Source organism: Erithacus rubecula (assembly GCF_903797595.1).
Source record: "Erithacus rubecula genome assembly, chromosome: 1".
Lineage (NCBI taxonomy): Eukaryota > Metazoa > Chordata > Aves > Passeriformes > Muscicapidae > Erithacus > Erithacus rubecula.
Genome location: NC_136658.1, coordinates 47,345,275 through 47,368,241, shown reverse-complemented (window position 1 = coordinate 47,368,241; position 22,967 = coordinate 47,345,275). Strand labels below are relative to the sequence as shown.

Below are 22,967 nucleotides of genomic sequence, written 5' to 3'. Positions count from 1 at the left end.
CATTGCAATGCATGCTAAATACAAATTTTATCAACTGGAAGAGAAATTCCCATAGGTGAAAAATGTGAACATGTAACTGAAAGTTTTTAGGTTGACTGTATTTGCATTTACTTTATGTGAGCTACACAGAGCTGAGTTATAGGCAGATGAGCATTAGTAGTCAGTAGTTTGAAAAATTATATCAGTCTGTTAGTTTTCTTCAATATTAAAGGGCATGCAAAACTAGAAAAATTTTCTCCACAGAGCAGCATTGGTAATGTTGAATGTAATCAGTAGAACCCAGTAAAAAAGTGAAAAAACAATGGTTTGTGAAATAGTTCACTGAATGGGGCTAGTGTTACTAGACCCGACTGCTATTGCTTGAGGACCTGTATTTTCTCCCCTGGATATTTGTAGGACAGGTTTTTGTTCACAGTGAGGCTTTTATTAGTTGAAGCAGCTCTGTTCATTCTGAAGCAAGAGCATTCATGCCAGAAGTTCCTGTCCTGACCTCTCAATCTGTACATGCAAGTACTTGATGGTGACCAGAGAAAGTCAAATAGAAAATGGGTGAGACAGATCTAAAAGCTGTTTATAGGCCCTCTTCACTAAGAAGCAGAGATGTTTTAGAATCTGTCCTCTTCCATCTCACAATAAACACATAAACATAGTCTCTGTAATCACAGAAGTTTCTTCTGGGGGGTTCCAGGAGGACAAGGAAAAGAGAATAATAGAAAGCATCTTAAGCACACAAAAATATCTAGCCCTGTTTATCTGCAGTTTCCTTTGGTGCAATGTGCTTCCCGCTATTTTTCTGACACTTTAAAGTCCCAGTAGTTTTATAGGGTACTCAGAGAGCAAGAATTGCCTTGATCATTTAAAGTGGTGAAGCAGACCTGATTTTGAATTTTGGTAAAACCAGTGATTCAGATCTGCAGTTCTTTGAATTGCAGTTATGCAATTAGCATGAGCTGTGGCTATTTCTAGAACAGTTCTTCAACAGAAAAAAAAAAGGCTGCCTGACCTATAAATTCTGTCAAATTTTGTGTTTGCTTAACTAATCTCATTTGTCTTAATGAGCTGTTAGACTGCTGTCAGAGGTGACTTTAGAATGAGATTTTAATTGCTGCAATTTAACTTCTAATGATGAAAAACAAATTACCATCCAAAGTCTTCCTCACTTCCACACGTGTTTGGGGAAGTTGGGTGTCACAGCCTTGTGCACAGACATGTGGATCACTGGAGAATCCCTGTCATTCAGCAGCATGGTTGTCACCAGCTGGAAAGAGCAGTGAATGTAAAGGAAAGAGGTTCTCTGTTCAAGCATGTAATAAGCTGAAGTAAGCCAAAATCCCTTTTAGTCTTCCAATAATGCTTCTGTCTCTGAATAGTGTAGTTTCTGAAGGCAGCTTCTGTATACTTTAGTTCATCTCTTTCCTCTACAATTCTCTAACTGAGTTGATCAATCCTCTTCTCCATAAAAAACCCTAAATATATGAGGGAAATTGAATCTTCTGGAACAATTTTTAATACATAGGCCTTTCTTCTGTTAGCTGCTTTCAGACACAATTGGTAGGAGATGAGTCCTTTTCTCAGAAATCCACTTCTTGTTGGTGTCTCCTACTTGGTGGTCATGGTTGTGGGTCTTCTGATGGTAGGTGGCAGATGCACAGTGTTAACATCATGAGGACCCAAGGCTCATAGGAAACTGACATTAGCAGAATCTTTCCTCTTCTGTTTCAATAGTTTCTATAGTTACTGAAATATGCCTAGACAAAGGCACATATCTTAAGTTACATATTTGTAAAGGAAATAATTGTTGTGCAACATGTGCATCCCAAGAAAAGGTATCTTCTCTGTTCCTCCCTATGGTTAGGCTGTGTGGTGCCATTGATATTTTTAAATACAGAATTTATACTTTAAATTTTATCAAAGGCATCACGTGAACAAAGATTCTAGTTTGGGTGACATGTAGCACTTTTACAGTGTTTTGTCTTCTGTTCTTATTCTGTGTTCTATAAAGAGCTTGTAGCATAAGCTTGGTTTATGTTGTTTGCTATTAAAAGCAGTGAGCACTTTCTTTTAAATGTTATGAGAACTGGAAAGCCTGTGTGCCTGGCTGAGCTATGTATTCACAGGCGTGTTTTTCACAAGTATGTGTGTAAATAATAGTGGTGTTATTACAGTGAAGGGAGTAAAGACCTTAGGATCATAAATTTGTGTGGCATAATGGTAAATAGTTTGCTCAAGAATGGTTAACATTTTAAGATATAATTTTCGTTATGTTTTTTTTTTTTTTTCTTGAAGTTTTGGCCCCTGAGAACCATAAAAATCTACAGTTCACACTGATAAAAATCAAGTCTAAAGGCAGTAATGATACAGCTGTCACTGACTGAGCATGGAAGGTTGGAGGAAAATGAATGCTTTCTGATTCGAGAGCTTTCAAGCTTGTTAAAATTAGATTAGATGCTTTCTTTAAAATGCTGTAAATCTTGTTTTGAGAAGTGAATAGGCTTTTGCCTTGATGATTTTCAGCAAGATCAGAGGTAGTTCTTACTGTTTAGTTCAGAGAATGTTAGAACTCATGCCTGTTGCTTTTCTGTGAGGCACTTAAAAATATTTGATTAGCTGAATCCTTATATTTCCCTTTTCCTGCTAAAAAAATCACCTGGGCCCACTAACAAAAGTTCATAAGCTTGACAGTGTTTCACTTACCAACCCTTTCCTGAATTCTGTGTGTGCATATGCATAGATTTTTAAAAAAATAAATCTCAATAGTAAAAATTAATTTTTAAAATTGGCAGTGCTGGGAAACTTCATTCTCATTTTTGTCATTTGTTTAATACCTTTTAAAGAGAAACATTTTTTGTTTCATTGTATGCACTGTTTTGTCAGCATGTACCTCTCTGGGAGAAAAAGCCTTTTCAATGTTCTGTCTATCCTCAAAGCATGGTATATCTTCTGTTCCTTGCATTGTTTGGAGCACTGTCTCAATGTCCTTTTACTGCAGAAATGCCTATTTTGTATTGGGAGTACCTAATTCCCCCTGCTAGTGATCCTGCCTCACAGAGCACTCCTCACCCCAGAATTAGTGAAAACCCTCTCAGGTTGTGACTCTGAGGCTGAGAAACCACACCATGGTGAGGGAAAAAGAGCAGAGGGAAGTGAGGGGAGCAAGTCTCATTTGCAGGCATTTGGGCTCCATTGAGCACAGTCAGATTGCCCTTCATTCCTAATGAAGGCTGCACCAGCAATCAGGGCTCTGCCCTGGCCCGTGAGCAGGATCACTGCAGTCCTTGTTGGAATGGACAGTATCTGTGGCATAAGCTTACATGGGGGCTGATGGCTTCCACTTCTGCTGTAGCACTGTGTCATCTTGGTTTAAAGGCAAACAAAGGCAAACTAACCCTAACCCTGGGTACAACAGCAAAACCTTCTATAGGTTGCTCTATTTCTGTCTGGAGAGATCAAGGCTAGACAAAGGACTGATGCCCAGTGACCTTGTATTCTCCCCAGACTGTGATGCTCACCCTTTGTTCTTAAGATGTGAGTAGACCCTGATGTAGGCCAGCAGCAGTTACTGTCTGATTTCACTCTCACCGCTGTCTAATTCTGCAGTACACCAATAAAGCATGGACCTTTACCAGCTGGAGAGGTTGCTGCCTACTAAACCAACACCAAGCTTGATGAGACTATAAGCATGTCAAGCCATTTAACTGTGTATGCATGGAATTAATTTTTTTATTATTATTTTTAGTTTCACCTGTACCTGAAGGCTTTTACTCATTCTAACTGGTATTTTGCTGTAAAACTGTCACTGGTTTAATTGTTCTGTCCAATTGCTGGCTGATGCTTTGTCCTAAATGTGAGGAAATTGGTTCATTGAGAAGGTGCACCATTTTCCCAAATCCTGCTCAGTGCCACAGGTGTGCATTTTGAAGCTGTGAAATCAAATTGAATTTTTTTTCCTGTCAAGTTCCTCTTCAATCCAGGCAGAGTTAGTGGTCACGTGTGACATTGGGTTTCTTCACAAGTTTGTTTTTAATTCCCGTTCCTCAAAATTTTTGGTACTGCATTCAGGGATGTTTGTACATGAATTTATGGCTGTTGTGTAACTACTTTTCAAATTAACTAACTGTAGCCACTGCTCCAGCTTGATTCATGTAGTGGGGAAGAGAAGTGCAGCTTGATGAACTGCTTCCCCTCAAGCTTTTGTGAAAGTCAGTAGGACTTTTTTATTCTTATGTTGAGGGAGAACAGAGCAGAATCTCCATCCCATAAGTCTTCAGCAGCATAACTGTGCCTGGTTCACAGTTGGAGACAGAAGGGATGGATGGCATTATTAAACTCCTCTTCAATCTAAGGTACTTTAGTGATTGGTGAAGTGCATATGAAAACTTCTGCTGCTTCATCTGGTGCTGTCTCTCCCCCATGCCATTTTATACTCTGCATCTTCTCTGACCAAAACATTCAGATACACGTTAGAGCTATGCAACCACTGTGAAAACGGAAAATTAGGCTGTGTGGCCACAGCAGTGGCAGCTCTGTCAGATATTTTCTTATTAAAGAGCCTTCATAAATTATATGATCAGTAATGCCAGGGACAAGGGGGAAACAGCCTGGGTTTCATATGGCAGACTGGAGTTTAGAAAACACTGATCTGACATTAAAGCTGAGTAACTGGGATATGGATGTCACAGGCCTCCCCTGGCTGCAGAGCAGGCCATGGAGCAGGAGTAAGAGGGAATAAGCCCTGCAACATTCTAGATATTGAGAAAGGTGCTTTTCTGGCTCTTAACATGTTTTTCATTTCTAATAATAATAACAACCTTGAGAATAATAAAACTCTTAAGAGTTGACTTGATGAGGTCTTAAGCGGTACATGAAGTTTTCCAGGAGAATTTCAGTCACCTTTAATAATGGTTGATGCTTTCTCTCTGTTTCCATAATTAAGTCATTTTCACTTCTTGGTACTCCACAGAAAAGGCACATTCCCATGGGTATCTTAACACTGTTGTGCTCTTCCTCTCTACTAAAAAACAATGTGTATGAATGGGAACTGTTCCTTTTGAAGCAGATGCAGAATACTAAATGGCCTGAGTTTGTTATTCTGCAGATTCAGGAGAAAAGGAATGGAGGAGGAGTATCTTCAGCATATGCTGAGTTCCATTTGTCTCCCTCACAAAGAGGGGAGCTCCTCTGTGTTAGGTTAGTTTCTAACCAGGGATTTCAAGTCATCTTGTGCTGTCTATGTTGTCAACAAAGAGGCAGCAAGCAGTTCAGGTCGCCTATGATATGAATTGACCTCTGGGATACAGTTCCTTCCTCATCTGGAAAATACTGATTTTAACTGTGTTTCCTTTGCTATGAGCCATGTTTAAAGCAGTGTCATTCAGCCCAGCACTCCATAGGCACCACCCTCAGCTCCCAGGGGTTCACAGCTGTATGTGACAGGAGCCAAGAGTAAAGCAGGTAAATGAGTGGGATAGGTCACATCTGGCAGCCAGGAGCAGAGCCCAGCCTGTCCCTCTCTGGCAGAGCACCACAGCTTGCCAGCACGCCGTGCCTTCCTACCACCAAATTGCAGCAAGCAATTGATGTGTATTTTGACAAGGGTATAGCTAATAAGTATTTGATTCTAGCTGCTGGCTTCTTTTTTGTAGCAATGGGATACGTATGTTGGTGGGGAGCGATTTGAGATATGTGGAAAGCCAGGAAGATAATCCATACTTCCATGTCCTGTGGCCATGTAAAATGCCATTGTCATTTCATAGATTTCCCCCCCCCCCCCAAGTTAGATTTCAATCAAATTTTGCTTCTTTAGTCACCTTCCCTAGTGCAGCTTTTTTCTCTGGTGTCAGGAGGGTAGACTGGCTCAGTGGAACTAAGAGCCACCCCAGGTATTTTGGCATTTATGGGCCAATCTGGCATGCCATGGTAAAGTGCATTCTCATTATTTACCACTGTCAACAATCAGTGTTGGTTTCTCTTCTTAAACCTGTGTTTAGAAAATAATTGTGGTACATGCACAATAATTCCTACCCGCTCCTCCAAGGATGTAATTTTAGTATATACTTAAATAAGCCTCAGATAAACATTCTTTTGTATTTTCTCTTGATTTGTGTATATACAGCTGACTCCATTAAATTTGAAAGATGGCCCAACTTGGAATCTAAATAAAAATCACTTGAAGTACGAGCAAAGACAATTCCATATTACCAGCTGCAAACCATTTAGGCCTCCAGTGTGCAGTAGCATTTGCTTTTTCTGGCAAATGACATGCTAATAATTGCATGTCAATCCATGAATCATTTAGGGTGAATTGTAAGGGATTTCAGTAACTTGTAAATAGGATTGGTCTTCTCCCCTCTATTTATATTTTGCAGTATGTAGCTGATGAGTAGAGCCTATATGAATACACTCTTATGTGGCAGGAGATCAGATGAAACACTTTGTTAATTCAGGTTATTTATTCCTCACCTCTGTGAAAAAGAGAAGTTGCTTTGCAGCACTGCCATGACCCATCGGCATGACATGTGCCCTGATTGATTGGTGATGGGGGAGGGAAGCACCTCTATTTTCATTTCCTCATGGCTTACTGACTTTTTCACACCAAAACAAACTTGTTTCCTGTATTTCCCAGAGCAACATCAAGTGTGTTGGTATCTATGGCTTTGTTGGTTGTAATTAGGCCCCAGAATGTACTAACGTAAGAGCATTTTGAGGCCATTTTGTGATGCAGCCACTTTCTTATAACTAGTTTCAATTTTCACTTGTTCAGTGTATTGGCAGGTGGGGTCTGACTGAGCTCTTGCTTGTAAGTGGTGGTGGTGGTGGTTGGGTTTGGTCACTGTTTATGCCCACATTGGTACCAAAAGGGAAGATGCAGCATGTCAGCTTGCTGCAAAATAACTTTGAGAATTTCAGTGATGCGTTGACATGCAAAGTCTTTTATCAGTTGGGTGTATAAGCAGTGCTGTGAGCCACAAGGCATGTTCTTTGTGATATTTCCCATAATACTTTTCACAGGTTAATGTCTTCCAACTGTAAGATAGGGTGTCTTTCTAATTCATTGTCCTTTTGGTATTTTGTAGTTTGAAATACTTGAGTTGTACTGATAAAAGTTACAGTACATCAGAACTTAGATCTAGGATCATAGGTAGGTAGGTAGGTAGATATGTCAATATATCTCTATCTGTCTATCACTGATAGGTGCTATTTAACTTCTAGACTACAATGCTGTGAACTTCTCACAGAGGTGCAAATCATTTATTCACTGTCGTATGACAGGCATAGTGCCAGAATCTCTTTGTTTCCACATTTGAGGTGATATCACTTTTCTTATGTCTTTTGTAATGTAGTTAAGTACTTTTAACCTTACAACCTTGCTATTAATCTGTTTCACTATTTCTCAATGATGAATTCCATTTCTTTGGAAAATACTGTATACAGTTGTGTGCTAGTGTCAATAAAATTGACATTTGTGTAACAAGCTGTGGCATTTTCTCAAATTTCGCTGAACATTGATTTAGTGTGAAACTGTTGGTAAATCCTTTCTTGCTAGCTGTAATAATACAGATCTTTATTCCAGACAAATACTGCTTTGACTTTGATTTATAATAGGCTACATAACTGTCATGATTACGTAAACTGATAACTGTGCTGTTTTTCCTTCTCTTTTCAAAGGAATGATTTATAAACGTGAACTGGTTTGGAACTGGAAAACATTCATGTTCTGGCAATAAATCTTGAGTTCTTCCAGAAAATAAATAGGTTTACTACTGGCCTAATTATATTTATTTTATATTTATTGGAGTATTTCAGCTGTGTTTTTTAGCAACAGGAACATTTATCTATCATAATTTAGGGAGGACATAATCACATGATAGTAAATTGTATTTGACCCTAATTATACATGGCCATATATATATATGTGTTTTCCATTTAATCTTAGACTGCCAGTTAGCTGTGGTAGTCAAGAGCTTGTCACTTTTTTTTTTTTTTTTTTTTGTTGGATTTTAATGTATGATGCCAAAATGGCACAGACTGTAAGTGTTCTTCCATATGACAGATTCTTCTTCTAAAACAGGTTAGATTTTCAGATTTATGGAGGAGGGGATAACTGGGCATTTTTGGCAAACTTTCTTTCTGTTCAGTCATTAATCTGGCTGCCTCCCAGAAGACAAAATGCTAATTTTAGTAATTAAATGTAGTGTGTGTGAATCCATGGAAGTGTAATTAATTGTCTAATTCTTTAATATTTTTAATCCAAAATGAAACGGGACTTTATATCTGTGAAAATCTGAAAATGTCATGCTTTCTGCATTAAAAGTATTTGCTTTTCTTATGTAAATATAATGCTAGCATTTCCATCCCAAACAATCAGAGGAGCATGGAAAGACTTAAAAGGTATAATATACATACTTGTGTTGTGTGTAGAATTGGGGAACTAGTAGTTTTCTCCCTTCATGTTAGATCTGACTGATCTTAGCAGCAGCACTTCTGTAGAAAGTCACCCTTTTTCTCTAGACTTCGACTAGATAAATTTGTACTAACTTGTGTCCTGTAGTTCCCTATGAAATACTGATTTGAGTGTTTGAAATTCTACTTTGCTGGAAAGAATGGGCACTCCTGGAACGATTCCTGTGTTGTTGTATTTGTTCTCTTCTATAGAGTGGATTACAATTATGACCTTTTTTATATTAAGTTGATGTTTAGAATTATAGAATGGCCTGGGTTGGAAGGGACCTTAAAGACCACATAGCTCTAACCCCCCTGCCATGGGCAGGAACACCTTTCACTAGACCAGGTTTTTCAGAGCTCCATCCAGCCTGGCCTTCAGCACTGCCAGGGATGGGACAGCCACAGCTTTCCTTAGCAAGCTGTTCTAGTGCCTCACCACTCTCACAATAATGAGCTGCAGCTCAGTCATCTGTGCCTTGATCCCTTCCCTACAGAGACAGTAATTTCAGCCAGTTTTATCAGCTAAAAGACACTTAACCAGTCCCATGGTGAAAGCAAGTGGATGCAGTTCCTCTGGCTTCAAGGCCATTTGGTTATGTCTTGTAGCATAACTTCACATGCTGCAATTTAAGATTGTAACTCCTTGTGGTATTTTCTCGAGAAAGCTTGTCCTAATTGATTTCTCTTCTATCATTTTTCTTAGCAGGTTCTCTGACTGGCAGCCCTCACCTTTCAGAGCTTTCCATCAATTCCCAAGGAGGACCATCAGTGGCAAATATGACTTTATCTCCAAACTTGAGCCCTGATGCCAAGCAGTCATCTCCCTTGGTCAGCCCTTTGCTGAATGACCCGTCATGCATCAGGGCTGATGATGAGGAAGAGGTCAAAAGAAAGGTAAGGTGAATGAAGTTGGCCTTGTCTCTCTTCTCTCTGATATGTTGTGGTAAATCTGGGTTGTTCCTGGGTTGTTCTCCTATAAAAATCTAACTTGATTTTAAGGAGTGAAGTTTTGTTGCAACAAAACAGTCAGCTTCATTGTCTTACTGGAGAGAAAATTTCCAGGTGACAGAAAGAAAAGGAGCAGTGTTGAGCCTGTTGTGGGAGTAACCAACCCAGGCTCTCCAGTCTGTCTCTGCTGGGAGCACCACTGGGAGCATCTGGCTGTGGGAGTAGAAAATACTCTCTTTGAACCACAGCCTGCAGCGTTCAGCTGGGAGTGCTTGCCTCAGGTCCATCATCACAGCAAAAGTGTAAGGGAGCATCACATCCAAAACTGCTTTCTGAAGATAAAGTGTTTGTCTGAGCCAGGGAGTTCTGGGTGCCTGCTGGCTCATCCCTCCTCTGCTGCTGGGTGAGAGGGGCTTCCTTTTCTCCTTCTGTGGCCATTTTTTTCACCTCAGCTTGGAGCATCTCAGGAGAGAGAAAGAAACTGATGGCTTTGCTGGAAAGTGGGAGTTTGTGTAAGGAAGATCTCTTTTCCCACTGTGCATAGATAGCAAGATGTGTGAAAGAAATTTGAGAAGAAAAAAATCTGAGAATAAGTTAGTGGAGTCAGGACTCTGTGCCAGTCTGAGGTAGAGCAGCCAGTGATTGTGTACACCAGCTGGTGATGGGGGTGCATTCTGACTGGGAAATGCCCACACAGACTCCCTTTGCAGGGCATTCACAGTGTTTCCACTGCATCATTTGCCTTCAGGGAGGAAACAAAGGAAAAGTATCTATGGATGGGGTTTTTTCTTAATTTTTGCTTCCTGAGTGACACAGAAGAAGGTCAATTGGGTTCCTTTGGCTCTTCAGAATTCAGAAATTTTAAATCTGTAGCCTAATCTAAAATCCTTTCCCTCTCCCACTGTTAGGCTGTCCAGCCAAGAAAATCTTACAGGTTTGAATATTTTGGGAAGTATTTTTCCTGTGGATTACCATCCTGATAATGAAACACAATAATCAGGCACAAATTTCTGGGATTTTGTCAAATTTAACACTTGATTCCAATGGTCATTTAGCCTGCAAAGGATCTCTTCATGAACAACACAATATCTCCTGCTCCAGAAATAAACTGAGAAGAACATCAGTACCAGTGGAAACCATCTTGGCAGAAAAAGAAGTCTCTCAAAAACTCATAGAAAATTCCTGTTCTCTTATGTTTGCAAGGAAGGATTGTTTTTAGGGTTTCAGGGCTTTGGAACATTCAAGCATGAGTCACAGCATAACCACAAGCAAGGGTCACCGGTTTGTAACTCTCTCTGTGATTTATTACCTACAGTTTTTCCCTCCATACAAGCAGGGGCATACCTAATGTGCTTGCAATTTGCAGAGGTTCCCAACAGAGAAAGCTTACTTCATTGCTAAGGAAGTGGCGACCACGGAGCGAACGTACCTGAAGGACCTGGAAGTCATCACGTCGGTATGTTGGCTTGAGCCTTACTCACAGAGCAAGGAGCCCTCCCTCAGTGGGGGGATTTCATCTGCTCCATTTCATATCCCAGCTGCTCCCTGCTGCTTTTGTATTCTGCACTGCAGATACTCTTTGCTGTGTGCAGGAGTGCTCCTCCAGGGAGGAAATAACACAAGGATCAGAGAGTAGAGGTTTGCTCTGTGGTTAGTGACATGCACTGAGAAACTGTATCAGGTTGAGGAACCTGGGACAACTTCAGTTATATTTTCTTGCTCTCATGCTTTGTGGTTATAATTACTAAAAATGCCTGTGGGTTTTCAATGACTTCTCTTAAAACTGAAGTAGCTCCTTGGGGGCACATATAAATGTTTTCTACTATGTTAAACGCCCTCCATTTAACATGAAAAATTGTGCAGTACCTATTTGAATGATTCTGAGTTTTCAGAAAGCGAACTGTATGTTAAATGAGTCATTCATCTGTAGCATTTGATCAGAGTGTGATTGTTAAAATCACCAAGGCAAGTAGCTGCCATCTTTGCACACACAGCAACAGTCTTGTTTCACTTCCAAGAATAATGTGTGCAAGATCTGCTCTGAAATAACCATTTTTTCTGTGAAATGACACTGGATCCAAACCTCTTCATGACATTTTGGCCAGCTCCAGACCTCTCAGCTCTTAAATCACCCAGTGAGTGCATTGCCCACTCCTGTGTAGAGTGTTGTGGTAAGGAGGACATGCTTCAGGAGAGAGTGTTGGGACCAGTTGGGAATCAGGGACACTCTTTCTCCTCAGCTTCTTGTCTGTTCCAGGATCCCATGTGACAGATACAGCTGATCAGACCCCAGTTTAGACAGAGCCATATAGCATGGTTTTTACAGGCAGCAGGGTGGCTGTGGCCCCACTGCTACTTACCCTTGCTTTCTGGGAAGCCAGCCTGCTGAGAGAAAACAGGTTCTGTGGGCCAGTTCTGCAGTCATTGCTGCACTCTCAGCAGCAGATATGCTGTTTTCATTTAATGTAATATTTCATCCAGTGGCTGCAGAAACAAAAAGTTTTAGCTCTTCAGAGCTAAAGCCCGTTTCCCACTCCATCCTCCATTCTGTGGTAGGCAAATTTGAATTTTCTGGATCAGCAAGAGGGATGAGCCTAATGATTAGCATACAGTTGTATCAGTTGTACTCCACAAATGACTGACCCAGGAGGCCACTGAAAGTAAACAAATAGCCAACATAGTTGGAAAAGGAACAACTGCTGTGTATGAATTTTGAGACTTGGTAGATGAGCTTCAACTTAGCTCTGCTTGGTGCTGAGATAAAGCAGGGAGAGGGAAGCTTGGGAGGGATCTCCTTTTGTCCCAGGTCTGGCTCAGCTCCAGCTGATGCAGTGTCAAGCAAGATTGCTCTAACAGTCTTCTATGGACCCAACAGCCTTCTAGGCACTGCTGCAAGTCAACCACGGATAGCTGGAACTCCTTAGGCAGGAAAAGTGAGCAGTGTTACCATGTTGAAGATAATAGGCATTACCACCTTGGCAAGCTGCCTGCTCCTATGGTTTTATGTCACCCAAAGTCTGTTAGGGTGAAATAAAGAGAATATGGAGTGCGACAGAGCAGGTGCCTGTTTCAGTCTGTGCAGTGCCTGGCACTGCTGCTCCTGTTTTGTGATAGCAGTGTCTTCCACTTGCTCACTTTGCAGAGTGGTGTCCTCTGTGTGCACACAGCAACATGGACGTGGGTGCTTCTTACTGAACCAGCTCCTGCCAAAGGCATTTCAGATGGAACTCGGCAAAAGAAAATGCAGAGCATTTTTTTTTCTTTTACTGAATTGTTTGCAAGTATTATAATGCTCTTTCTCTTGTATCTCCAGCATTTGCAAATTCATTTTGTATTGACTAACCAGTTTGGGTTTGAAAAGAATTTTTGAGATTTGATGAGTAATGGCCAAAGGGAAAGAGTTTCTTTTTCAACTGTGTAGGATCTGATCTCTGATAAGAACACAAATTCAGTACACAAGAGTGTCAGGGATAGTCTGGATTGTATTCCTAATGCCAACTAAGTAAGATCCTTGCTGGCTTAGCTGTTAGGAGTATTTGGGTTAGGTACATAGAGACAGAAAATGATCATACCTTCTGCATTTCACCCACTGATAATTTTGCGTCTTTTTTCCTTTGTAGTGGTTTCAGAGTGCAGTGAGTAAAGAGGACTGCATGCCTGAAACACTGAAAAATCTAATTTTCTCCAACTTCGAACCTTTGCACAAATTTCACACTGGTTTTCTCAAGGAAATTGAGCAGAGACTTGCTCTATGGTAAGACCATTGTTTGTTATTTATCTGTTTTATTTCATGCAGTTTAGCATTTTTGCATTCCCTTTTTGCTAACTCCTTGTGATCTGTTGTAGTGCTTAATTTATGAAAGTCACAGATGTTGGTTATTAACAGGCAGGGTTTATTGAATCGTGCTTTGTTCATGTTTACTTGACAAACTCTGTTGTTCAGATATCTCAGTTACAGACATATGCAAATGAAATCATGATTCTGGATGAAGCTTTCTCTTGCCAAATGTCAGTGTTTCTACATGGCAGCTCTTTTGAAGAACATGCTGCAAGCAAGGCTTATCAGTAATAAAGAGGGAGAGGCGAAGGACCAGGTTCTGTTTCTGTCAAAATAGGTACAAACTGGGAGGATTTCACAGACCAGCTTCTTATTCTACAGCAGCACAGCTGTGACATTCACAAGGTCTACAGTGCACTCTACAAATTGACAGAGTGTTGGAAGAGAACACTGGGCTTGAAAATTATCTATTCTTAACATAATAGTGACAGTAAAACATGGCATTTTTACAAAATAGCTATGAAGTGAATAATTCTTCCCTGGCAAGGCTCTTAATTCATTTGACCTCTGAAATCTTAGCAGAGGCAGCAGCAGAAGCAGAAGCCTTCTCCTTGCTTTGATTAGACTAGCCTGGACTAGATTGTCTTGCTCTGTGTAGGCATTTTTTGTAAGTTCTCTTGGATTCTGGGAGCTGAGCTTTTCCTTCTCAGTTAGAAAAGTGACAATGAAAATCATGTGAAAACAGAGCAGGCAGACCTAATGGGTGTTAATCAGCTTAATTGAGACGGGTGCCTCTTTAACTAATGAATCAAAACAAAAGCAAAACACAGTCTCAGAGTGTGTGAGTCAACTCTTGTGATGTATTGAGATCATTGAATGAGGGCACAGGACTTTGCAGACTGGTGCTGTCCGAAGCCACCCTGCACAGTTTCAGAATTAGCAAGTGTTTTCTGAGAAGAGGGGAATGTGGTACTGCCTCTTAGAGCTGACATCTTCACCTAGGACTTTGGTTGACATCTAATATAATTTATATATATATATATATATATATATATATGTATAGTTTGTATGTGTGTTTATATATAGCTAACATAGTTACTCCCAACACATTCTGCACAGCCACCCTGCCTGTATTGCTCTTTTTTTCATAGGGCTGCTGCTGGTGCTAATTGCATTTCACTAAGCAGCATTTATTACAGGTATTCCAAGAAGGCTCTTTCAGATGTTATAAAATACTGCTTGTTTCTTCAGCCTTGGTGTAAGATTAACAGTAGTTGGAGTTAATCCCCAACTAGTTTGGGTTAATGTGTGTGGTGAGAAAAGGAAAATTTGTGCAGTTAGTAAAGACCAAGTTCTGCTCTCCAGCAGACCAGTCTAATCTCTCTGGATGCTGACTCCTGGGCACATGTTGAAATAGAAATACCCCCTATATCCTTCTGGTGGCATTAGATGTGGATGCAAGCCTCCTGTTCAGGTGTGATGTTTTTCAAAAATTGGATGGCTGCTGTGGAAAGGTGACATTGTATAAGTGGAGGGAAGGACCAATTATGTCAAAAGAAGGAAAAAGTATTTAGGCTTCTAGTTTTTCCATGGTTTTGCTTTGTTTATCCTTTTCAGTTAGCTTATTTTAGCTGAGTAAACCATCTGTTTTTCAGCTTCTCCATAAAGTTTCACAGGGTGGTAAACTTCAGTTTAAAGCTTCTAATATCATATTTTAACTGCACTTACCCTATGATTTAAAGTGCTGATCTGCTGCAAATTACTTTGCCATCCAAATTTGTTCAAAAATATTCTGCTCAGGTAACTGTCCCAGCTGGGTACCTCCTTCTGACTTTGTCAGCTCAGCTATTGCATGTCCTTCCACAGTCAGTGTAAAGCCACTGGGATTTCTCTGTCAGCTGCTCTGAATCACTCGACAGAAATGCAGTCACGTTCCTGAATTGTTTGTGATCAACAGCCTGGATGCACTTACTGTAATGCCCCTGTTCTAGACAGTGATTGTTGTTAAAGTTCTGGAATATTTGAATATGTGCCTTGGGAAGGGAGGCAGGCTTGCTGACAGGTATTACTTTGGAGGTGTTGATGTTTCTATATAATGCCACAGATGCTGAGATAAGCCACAAGCAATAAACTCTATCCTATGGAGATTAGTGTTTAATTAAACAGTGAGTGACAAAATTAAACAGCCTCTCAGCATCTACAAGAAGCTGTGGTAGGGAGTTCCTTCCAGCAGCATAGTCAAGGTCACTTAGCTCAGTGTCCACACTGCCAGAATGGTACCTCTCTTGGCCCCAGGTGTTTTTAAGGCAGTGGGCTCTGGCTGTGTTCCCCACCTCAGAGCAGCTCCCAGCTGCCCAGCAAATCATGGGCCTGCTGAGCTGATGGCACAGCTGCAGCCAGGTGTGGGCAGGATTCAAGCCAGCTCATTTAAATCTGACTGTTCCATGTCAGGTCTTAAATTTCTGGGCAGGTGGGTGGGGGGAGGAAGGTGGGACACTTGTCCTGAGACACAAGCTTGCTCTGCATTTGTCAGAGGGTGACAGTGTAGGACAGGTGCCCTACAAAAGGCCTTTGAATGAAAGGGTTGTGAACTTCATCAAGCTGCTGGAAGCCCCTAGCTACCCACATGTGCTGTGGGAGCTTGTGAGAGAGAGGGAGAGAGCCTCCTGCAAGCAGTCATCTGTGTTCCCCTAGTGTGTAGGATGCTGGGTTTATCAACTTAAAGTGCAATTCAGCCTGCTCACTCTGCACAGACTTAAGTGCAGTTCTCTAAGGTTTGTTTCAAACCTTCATGCTGCATGTTGGAAGATCTAACAGGAGGTCATTCCCTGTTCTCTTAGGCTTTGGATCATATTGAAGCTGATGATGATGCAAAAGAGCTGTGAGGAGAGCAAGGCTTGGGGGAATTGCACATAACAATTGTTAGATGTCTCCATGCTTTTAATTTGTTGAAAGATCTGTAGACTTTTAGTATTTGGCTGGAGGAAGCTCAGGTTGTGTACATTATTAAAAGCATTTCTGGCTTGCTTGAAGGCTTCTGAAGTGTTTGAATCTGCAGTCAAGGGCAGGCTGTTTGCTACAGAACATCTTAAGGGCCAGGATCCTTTTGACCTGGTTATAGATTCTGGCAGGTCTGATCTGTTTCTTTACACAGTTCACCCATTTTCCTCTTCACGGCTGCATTTCCTAGAGCAGCACATCTCGGGGTCCAGTGCCTAGTGATAAAGTTTTTAATACAACACAGATTGATACTGACACCAGTAGCCATCTGCAGAGCACAGGAAGTCAGTGCATTTTGCTCAGCCGGAGTTTCTTTCTGGCCATGAAACTGAGAAGATTTCTGGTGGTTTTATTGCACAGCATTGTAAGCTGAGTGATACCATGGCTTTGGGCCATGTTTCCAGCCCTGCCTGTGCTGTTGCAGGGCCAATAAAGCAGCCCAAGAATCTTCTGAGTTGCCCCACCTGTGCTGAGCTCTGGAGACTGGCCCTGCTCCTGGGAGACAGTGAAATACCTCACTGGAGGCTGTGTGGTTTCAGGAGGGGAAGGATGACCTTTGGTGGATGCTGGAATCCCAAAGCCTGGGAGTTTTAAACTTTCTGTGCTTTCTGGCACTGACTCTCAAAAGAGCACTGTTTTTGACCTGAGGCCTTGGAGAAGGCTTCCAAATTTGAGTGATAGAGTTAAAATCACTAGTGTGTAGCTTGAATATCAATGTGTAATATCACATGGTGAGGGGTTTAGAGTTTAAGGGTTTTAGCATCTAGTAATAGGTGCGGGACAAGGTGGACATTCTTGGGCATTGTCTCTTTCTTCCTTCTTGTTCCTTCTTTTTCAGTATTTCAAGTAGTAGTTTTTGGTTGGATAGACAATACTGCAGTGCAGGTCACAGGTGTTTAGTTATCGGGTCAAAAATATTAAAAATATAGATATTAGATTTTAATTGGACAGTTAGGCTTTAAAAGACCTTGTAACTAGCTAGATCTATCTCCATTTTTGCTTACTTTTGGCTTGATAGCTGGAAGTGTTGCAATATTCTCTGTACTATAAATAAAATTTAACAAATAACCAAGTCCAAACTAGAACTCCATCTCTCAAGTATTCAACCCTAACTCTAAGTAAAAGCAAAAGGAAAAAGCTCACCACTTTCAGGTGGATGCAGGTAGGCATGGTGCTTTGCCCTCTCCCACAGGAAGGGAGAGAAGGAGAAGAGCAGGAAGCAGCCTCAGCGTGGGAGAGGGAACAATGCACATCAGGCAGTTCTGTGAGCAAGTGCCAGAAGAGCTGCATCCAGCACTTGGGCATCCAAATGCTGGTCCTGCCTGCCAGGGCTCCTCAGCAAGCTTTGGGTGCAAGGCCAGGAGTTCCCAAGCCTTCTTGCTGGGACAAAATATGGGAGGCATCTGTCAGTGACTTTAAGCTGGCTCCTGTTGCCCAGGACCAGTGAGATTTTATGGCAAAGAGGAAGAGGTGTGGGCAGTGCAGGCTGAGTGTGACATACTTCATCAGCTTCTGGGCAGTTGAATCTGAGAAGTCAATTAAGCTCTACTCCTTTTACTTCAGCTCTTTAATAGGCTATTCATTTGGACCACAAGCACCATTTTCCATCCAAAAGAATTGAGCTCATCTTTACACACCCCATTAAATGCATTCCAAGTTTCCATTGTGATTTCTTTAAATGATGACAGAGAGTGGCAAATAGAGAACCATAAGTATCCCCCTCTTCTGACCACTGAGGAGCATAGAAAGCAATGCTGGGGCAAGCCAGGAGAGCTGTTTCTGCCCAAGGAAACCCTCATCAGGTACTACAAATCTGTGTTTTGGGCTTTATCCATGTGCTAGGAAAGAGAGGTGTTATGTACTTCCCAGAAGTGCAGGAAGACTCATCTTCTCCCAGGGAAGCTGCTAGTTTGACTTTCAGATCTTTCTGAGGAAAGCTGCTGCTCAGTGTTACCAGATGGGAATGTGTGGCTGGTAATATGCAAAAAAAAAAAAAAAAAAAAAAAAAAAAAGGCTCTTAATCTTAGCATATGAAAGGAGAAGGCACAGTCAGGATTTGTGGAAGCAAAATTGAAAACCTCTAATGAAAAAGCACTCAGGGAGGTGTAGGAAGATGAGCCAAATGTAGATTTATTAACCATTTTTTGTTTGAGAAGAAATACTTGTGCTCAGAAGAGCAGCCTGATAGACAGTTGATATAAACAAGGCAGCAGTCCTTGTCTGCCTTCTCACAAGCAGAGGGCTGCCTGTTCAGCTGGCTCTGCTGTCTGAGAGGAGGCACAAGGAGGACACTTTCAAAAGTGTCTTTGTCCTGTGTGCAGAAATGAGGTGTGTGTTGCAGTATAAACTTCTGAGTTATGCTCTGTGGATTCCTGGGACAGGACATTGAGAGGGGATTTGGTGCCAGCACACTGGGCTGGTTTTGAGAGGATAGTTTTCATTGCTGAAGTCACTGTTGGGTACCTCTGGGGAATGGAGCTGTGCTACACCCAAATTAACTGGAAATCGTGGGAGAGAAGCAGCACATCCAGGATCTGTTAGAGTTAGAGCCAAGTTGTGTCCATCTCTGTGGCTGTCCTGGCAGGATATGCCCAGGAGCAGCTCTGAGGCTGTTCCATTTGCAGCATATTTTCATGCAGTGGTGTTACTTGCTTGGATCCCTTCCTGATTAAAAACATTACTGATGCCTGTTTGCTGTAGGTTGGGTTTCTCCCACAGCAGGAGTAGCCATCCCAAAGTCTTTAAATGTATGCACACCCTCCACTGGCTTGGTATGGCCCTGGGAAGCTCTGATGGCTTCAGCAGTGTGTTCCTTAGGCTCTGAGCAGCACGTTGTGCAGCACTCACTGCTGAAAGGCCAGCTCCAGTGCAGCTGTAATGGGCAGGGCAGTAAGAGGCACTGTGTAGCACCAGGGTGTGAGCAAGGAAAGAGTGTTTGCTTTTGTTGACTCTTCTTTTCCAATTATAAAACATTCCTCTTATTTAATAGGCAGTTTTAAGGGGAATGTTTAAGGTATTTTTTAATATTAGAACATTAATAAATAATAAAGTCATAAAAACTTCAAAGTCTCTAGGTGTTCAAAGAACCAGCTATCTTATTCAGGAGGGAGTTCCTGAGTTTGTAACACAAGGTTACACATTGTGTTACAATTGATTTATTATTGCTTTGGCTGCAATTCAGGAGCTGCAATCAAAGACTTCTCTGTTTACCTAAAAAAAAAAATCTTTATTGAGATATCTTTCTCTACTTTTTTGCCTTTCCACCATCCCCATCGAATTTCTGTTCCTTCTGGTTGAGGGTATGGGTTGACTTGAGATTTCTTTCTATTATTTTTTCAATTATATACACCAAGAACTTGATGTAATTTGAAAATCTGACAGGGCTGCTTGTGTAATCCCTGTAAGTCAAGCTGATGGCTGTTTGGATTAATATATATAAGGCAGTGTCTGAGTTTCTTACCAGGTATAAGTCAGTCTCCTCTTTTCTTGCTATTAAAAAGAAAGGAACTGCTTGGATAAAAATGGGAAATGACCTTATCATACAATAATGTCCTCATTTTTCAGCAGGATTTTCAGTGGCTTTAGACCTCCCCCACAATGGCAGAAGAGTAAGGGCACATTATGTGTGGGGAAAGCTGCTCCTACATCTTCTATGGAGATGGGCATCATAAATCAGCTCCTGATGAAAAGCTGTGAGACCCCAGGCCCTAAGCTTTGTCCCTTGTCACTGGCAGATAGATACCATGTTCAAACAGTGACCCGTGAAAACAAGGAGTAAGAAGAACAATTTAGCCATTGATGCACAACAAATGAGCAGCTTCTTCCCTCTCAGCAAGCTGAGTGTTGTTATTCAAAACATACACCACAGGGAGAGCTCTCTTTTCTGCTCCTGTGCTTTGGGCTGTTGCAGCAGTAAGACATCATCTGATATGTTGTGGGGTTTTCTTTTTATATTCTGTGTATTTGAATGCTCTTTTCTTGGTGTTTCTTCTTGTTTTCTTGGGATTTTGCATGTTGAGGAGCTGGGGAAGATGGCAGTGTAGCATAGGGTTTGCTCTGGGGTCCCAGCATGGAGCTGAGGTAGAGTGGAGGTTGGGTTTTAGGAGGCAGAAGGGAAGCTGTCATGTTCCCTCATGTCCAGTTTCAGCTTTCCCTGCCTCTCTGTCCACATCACAGCCTACATGCCTGTGCACCATCCCCAGTGGGAAAATCATATCTCTGGAAAGCGAAATTTATTTGCCTAAAAATAAATAAGTAAAGCAAAAAGACTGGCTGGAACAAGGAGTAATACACAGCCATCACATTTCTGTATTTCCTCCTAAGAAAAGCCTGGGTTTATTTCTTCCAGCAGAATGCATCTGTGTGCAGCACAGGTCCTCTCTGTCTGGGCTGAGGGATCTGGTACCATTCAGTTTTTCACTGATCAGCCAACAGCTGGAGAGAGGCTGTTGCTTCTGGGGAACCCCCTTCTCTCTGTCACTCTGCCAAGATCAGAGTCAGTTTTGAAAATCCTACAAGTCTGTGGCTGATGCCAGTGAAAGGGGTCTATTCCTGATGCTTTGTGTGTGACTGATGGGGTGAGATGCTGTGCAAGCAGTCAGTGCTGGTGGTGCTGAAGGGGATCCAGCAGGTCTGCTTTTAAGAAATAAGGACCTGACAGTTGCATGAGCAACCCCACTAATTACTGGCTGTTGGAAGCACTCACTATGACTTTGGTAGGCTTAGGCTCAGCCTCCAAGGAGCTAGCTAGTAGATAAGACATTTGCAATGTATATTCTGGCCAATCTGTATTGTAGCCCTCAGATCAGAACAGCAGTGTCTGTTTAGAAAAAACAGTCTCTAATGATGTACTTAATATTAATCTTGGCAGTAAGAAGATAACTATACATTTCATATTCAGAAAGGTACAAAACTGCTGAAGTCCATTAGATTAAATCAAGTGTAGACACATGGAAAAGGATCCAGGCAGTGCCAGAGAATGAGAGAAAAACACATAAAGCAGGAATTCTTATAGAGATAATTGCTGAATAGCATGCCATTGCTGGCAGCATCACAATTTCATCTGGCTTTGGCATTTCTGAGCCTGTGTGTGGAGGCCCAGCATGAACTGTTTGGGAGGAGGGGATGCTGCATGGGTGGAGGGTGGCTTTCCCTTGCTTCCTGCCAGTGTGGGGTTACTGCTGGGACTTCAAATGGTTGTGGTTTTCAGTCAGGGGCACTTTGATATGCACCACTTGGAGCAGAGCTTTAATGGCTGGAAGGTTTTATTTACAACCTGTCAGAGGAAATCTCAGTGGGAAGAGCTGCTGGGTGGGTAGGACATGGGGGAAGGGAGAATTGAGGAACAGCATAGAGTGGAGATGGTTTGACAGACAGAGGCTTCCTGAAGACAGAAATTGTACTTCTATCCTCAGATAATGTGAAAAGTGTTCTCTTGTGATGTCCTTACATACTTCTGCTATTTCAGTTTAGACGTTTCTTGGGCATAATTTGACTATGGCAGTGTTTATATTGCAAAGCATTAAAAACCAGTGCAAACACTGCAAAACAGTGATGGTTACTAAAGTTATCACTGACACAACCCAGTGTCCTGCCCCAGTGTAACCTTTGGGTTCAGAAAAAAAAGACATTAAAGAATCTTGTTGAGAACTGGTTTTCCTTGACTAAATAGGCATGTGAGTGCCTGGGAGAGTTAGCACAATAGGAAATTATTAAAGACAGCCTATGAAACTGGGAGTTATTCAAATGAACATGGAGTAATCCCTTGCTTATCAATGGAGTCTCTTTGTTGAAAGATAAAATTGGAAAGGGGAAGGGGACAGTGCTTCTCCCCACACAATCCTAGTGATTTTCTTTTGAAAGCATGGCTTTGTTGGAATAGATCTGTAACAGTTAGGTTCTTATAGTCATGATTTTTCCTCCTGTGTTTTCCAAAAACATGTGTTTGATTTCACTCAGAGCGTGGTATCTTTGCCTGTCTCACACATGGATTTTGATACAGGAATATCTTTTTTATCAGGAGCTGTGTCTCTCCCAAATGCTGCACTCACCAAAGTGCAGCTGGCTGGGTGGGAGACAGCACTTTGCATTTGTAGTACTAGAAATGAAATACTGAACAAAGATTCCTGCCAGTATGTAACACCTATGAGTCAAAGCCAGATGCTGGATGGATTTTTTTTTTGTTTGTTTGTTTGTTTTTTTGTTTTTTTTTTTTGGTTTTTTTTTGCCCCACTGTGCCTTGCACAAGCAGGAAGATTTTCAGAGGAGCAGCACCCCTGGGTCCTGCTCTGGGGCTCAGTCATTGTATCTGAACAGAATTAACCCTCTGCTCTAAGATCACATATTCTCATGGGACTCTGCTATCTTCTTTTTCCCCAAACCATTTCCAGCCTTCTCTGGTGTGTTCAGAAACACTAGCAATTTTCTTTAAAAGTCTAATGCTTCTGTTGAGTGCCTGCCCTCTCTGTTAGGAGTGAAAGCCAGGCTGGGTGAAGGGTGTACTGTACCTGGGAATTGCATGTCTGTCAGGAAGATTCCTCACTCACTTCTGAGCAGAGCAGTATGGGGGTCAGGATTTTAAAGTAAATGAGCTCTTGAGTTTCAGTGCTTATAAGTGATTATGCAGTTTTATTGCATGACTGAAGTGTGTGGCATTTCTTTGCTGACAGGGAAGGCCGCTCTAATGCTCACATTAAAGGAGATTACCAAAGAATTGGAGATGTTATGCTGAAGAACATTCAGAGTATGAAGGTAGGAATGATCCCATAGCTGCTGAGCTTTGGCACAGATTAACATTAGC

At 41.6% G+C, this 22,967-nt stretch overlaps 1 protein-coding gene across 7 annotated transcripts in view; it reads left to right on the top strand.

Annotated features, from left to right (window-relative positions):
• Positions 1-22,967, top strand: part of FARP1 (FERM, ARH/RhoGEF and pleckstrin domain protein 1) — a 198,320-nt gene that overhangs the window by 157,396 nt on the left and 17,957 nt on the right. For 5 of the 7 annotated variants that reach the window (XR_013774386.1, XM_079306834.1, XM_079306832.1 and 2 more), the window contains exons 14-17: positions 9,146-9,336; positions 10,757-10,846; positions 13,011-13,144; positions 22,837-22,918. Coding sequence is in view for 6 of the 7 variants with exons in the window: in XM_079306834.1 (XP_079162960.1) it covers positions 9,146-9,336; positions 10,757-10,846; positions 13,011-13,144; positions 22,837-22,918 (497 nt within the window). In the remaining variant the exon portion in view is untranslated. The remainder of the gene's footprint in view (positions 1-9,145; positions 9,337-10,756; positions 10,847-13,010; positions 13,145-22,836; positions 22,919-22,967) is intronic. The other 2 variants (XM_079306833.1, XM_079306831.1) reach the window with 1 other exon arrangement.